The following is a 2,778-nucleotide window of genomic DNA, read 5'->3' as shown; positions in this document are numbered from 1 at the left end:
GAGCACAGATTTGGGTGTCAGCGATGTCAGGTTGCTTGGCCCAATTGAAACAGTGCAGCAAGGGTAGCTTCTGTTCCAGTTCTCCAGAGTCCTCATTCCCGCCTTACTGTCCACACTTCGTCAGCGTGTTGATCTTCTGCGGCCTCACCGAGACTGGCTAGGCTGATCTTACAGCATTCCAGGCCTTCTCCAGCCTGTGCCTCGGCTGCGGATTGATCTAAATGGGTCCCAAACCTCACGGGAGTGGAAGGCCAGGGGATCACAGGAGCAGTGGCCGCTTGGAGGCGGTCCCCGGAGGTGGGGCCTGGAAGGGTGCGGCTCCCTCCCCAGCTCCTCCCCACTGCCGGCTTCCCGAGAGCCCGGAGCTGAGCAGCTCTCCTCCGCCAGCCCTTTCCGCCGTATCCTTCCTGCCTTGCAGCCCCTGACTATAGACTGAAAACGTGAGCCGCAGCGAACCTCCCCTCCTGCGGGTGTTGGATGTTGTGTCTCAGTGCTGAGGAACGAAGACGCCTCCAAACTCTTTCAAATGCCTTCCATAAACTGGTTAGAGTCTACATTCTCGGGGGAATCCAGTAACAGCGACAAGCCTGCTCCTCAGTACCGTTTCCTGTCTTTCCAGCTTTCTACTGCTACAAATGAAACACCTGAGGTCTTTAACTCTGAGCCCAGGTTCCTTCTGGCTCGAAGGTTTGGAGGTTTCTGTCCATCGTCCCTCGACCCCATTGCCTTGAGCCTGTGGAAAGCAGCATGCAGTGGTGTGGGTGACAGAGGAGACCTCCGCTCAGGTCCTCTTCTCAAAGGTCCTGCCGCCTCCTGCCAGTGCCACCCTGGGGTGGGCCCTTCCACACGCAGGCACGCCTCTGGGGAAACTGACATAGCCTTTCAGGTTGCTAGGCAGCCGTGTGCAGAAGAAAGGACAGAGTTTCCAGGACGCCAGGTTGAGAGGTCAGCTGGCCGCCAGTTGGAGCAGCGTGGCCTTCCTGAGTGCCTCCGGGAGACGCTGTAGGATGGGAACCTGGCCGGACACACAGCGCGTGGTCACTCCTTGGTGAGGGACAGGGGGAGCCAGCTGTACACACTGTCCTGCTTCGTCTTAGCTTCCTCTCAACCCCGCGAGGCCAGGACACCATGGTCAGCTGGGGAACAGCCCAGCCAGAGCCAGAGCGGCGGCTGGGGAGTGGCGGCCTCCACGCCCTCACTATAGACAGTGCGTCTGTGGTCCTCTTGACCCTGGCATCAGCTTGGCTGTGTCGAGCCTGCCTGCAGACAGGGAAGCTCCGTGCATTTTTCCTCTGCCCCTTCGGAGGGGACCACTGTCCGTGACGCCGAGTGGAAGTCACGTTCCTATGACTGAGTGCATTTTCGGATCTTCGGCGATGGAGTCCACTGCACCACAAGCTCTTGCTCTGCGTAAGTGATTGGCATGGGGAAGAGTGCCGGGTCGACGCTGCCCGTCCTCCACTGTCGAGCCTGCTGCATGGGGCTGGGACAGGTGAGAAAGTCACCACGGCTTTATTGGACGCTCGCTGCTGAGCCAGGCTCGGTGAGGACACCGTGCAGGGAGCACCCGCCAGGGGTAAAGCTCCTGACTTTCATTGCCTGCTTAAGGCTTCCTAACTCATTTCCTGAGGTAGGCGCCAGTCCCACGTCACAGGTGTGGAAACTGAGGTGGGGAGGGCATGTTATTTGACTAAGGGTACACAGCCTAGTGTGGCAGAATTCACCTTTCAACCTAGTCTGTTTCTGCCTTTCCAAATTCTCTCTCCTCGTGGGACCTGCAAATCCATCGCACCTGTCATACCCTCCGGTCCTGGTGGGGCAGGTGAACCTACCTGAGGGACCTGTTTCTGCCATGAAGGGAAGGCTCCTACTAGTCTCGGTCTCTGGGGCACTCCCAGCCCAGCCCAGCCGGACGCTCGGGGTACCCTCCTGAGGCCACATCCCACTTCCAGGGCCTGCTAGCTCTCAAGAATCCAAGGTCCAAATAACAGCCAGCCTGAAAATCTCAGGGACTGGTTGAAAGCCACCAGCTGTTAGCAGCAAGCCTACCAGGCCAAATCTGGGCTGTAGATCTGGACCCAGCACTCTCCCACACACAGCAGGCAGCCCTGCAGCCCTGCCCAGACTCTACTATAGGCAGCAAGTGATCCAGGAGACCAGCCCAGACTCCAGCAGCTGTAACAGTGATCCCTCCTCCAGGAGAGAATCTGCTCCTTGTTAATTATCCTAAATGGTCAGCAGATTTTTCCTTCCACACCGCCTTTGGGAGCAGAGCCCAAGCTGGAAAGAGGTGCCAAGAGAGTCTTGTCTTTCTCAGGCTCTGTGGCCAGCTGAGGTGTGGTGTGGCCACCCTCGGCCTGGCCCGAGGCCCCCATGTACCCCATAGGGGACCTGGGTTCTGCTCCCGAGCTGGGCAGGGCTTTTATTGTGAAAGGAGCCCCCCTTCCGCCCAGGGGTGGAGGTTGGGCTGGGAGAGGCTGGGCCGGGCGGGGCTGGGCTGCAGATGGGGTCTGGCTGCACGGGAAGAGGGGACCAGCCGATCCCACGGAGCATGGAGACATGGTAGGAGCGGGGGCCAGTGGCCTTGGGTGGAGGGGACACGCGATGGGGGGACACCTGGCCAGGTGGCTTTGGGAGGAGGGGACACCTGGCCCGGGGAGGAGGACACCTGCGCAGGCGGCTCCCAGCACTGCCTCGCCAGCTGTCCTGGGTTTCATCCCTGCACAGAGCCAGGGTTCGCTCTGTGGGCACCAGGGGCTCACTCCTGACCAGCGCCGC

General features: G+C 60.1%; 1 protein-coding gene across 1 annotated transcript in view; it reads left to right on the top strand.

Annotated features, from left to right (window-relative positions):
* The first annotated feature begins 1,315 nt into the window (after positions 1–1,315).
* Positions 1,316–2,778, top strand: part of Gask1a (golgi associated kinase 1A) — a 48,519-nt gene continuing 47,056 nt past the window's right edge. Inside the window, exon 1 of the mRNA XM_010624587.2 lies at positions 1,316–2,562. Within this exon, the coding sequence (XP_010622889.2) occupies positions 2,374–2,562 (189 nt within the window). The 5' untranslated portion in view covers positions 1,316–2,373. The remainder of the gene's footprint in view (positions 2,563–2,778) is intronic.

The sequence above is a fragment of the Fukomys damarensis genome, unplaced genomic scaffold (assembly GCF_012274545.1).
Source record: "Fukomys damarensis isolate Sample0158 unplaced genomic scaffold, DMR_v1.0_HiC HiC_scaffold_12, whole genome shotgun sequence".
NCBI lineage: Eukaryota > Metazoa > Chordata > Mammalia > Rodentia > Bathyergidae > Fukomys > Fukomys damarensis.
This window is presented reverse-complemented; position numbering and strand designations above follow the sequence as displayed.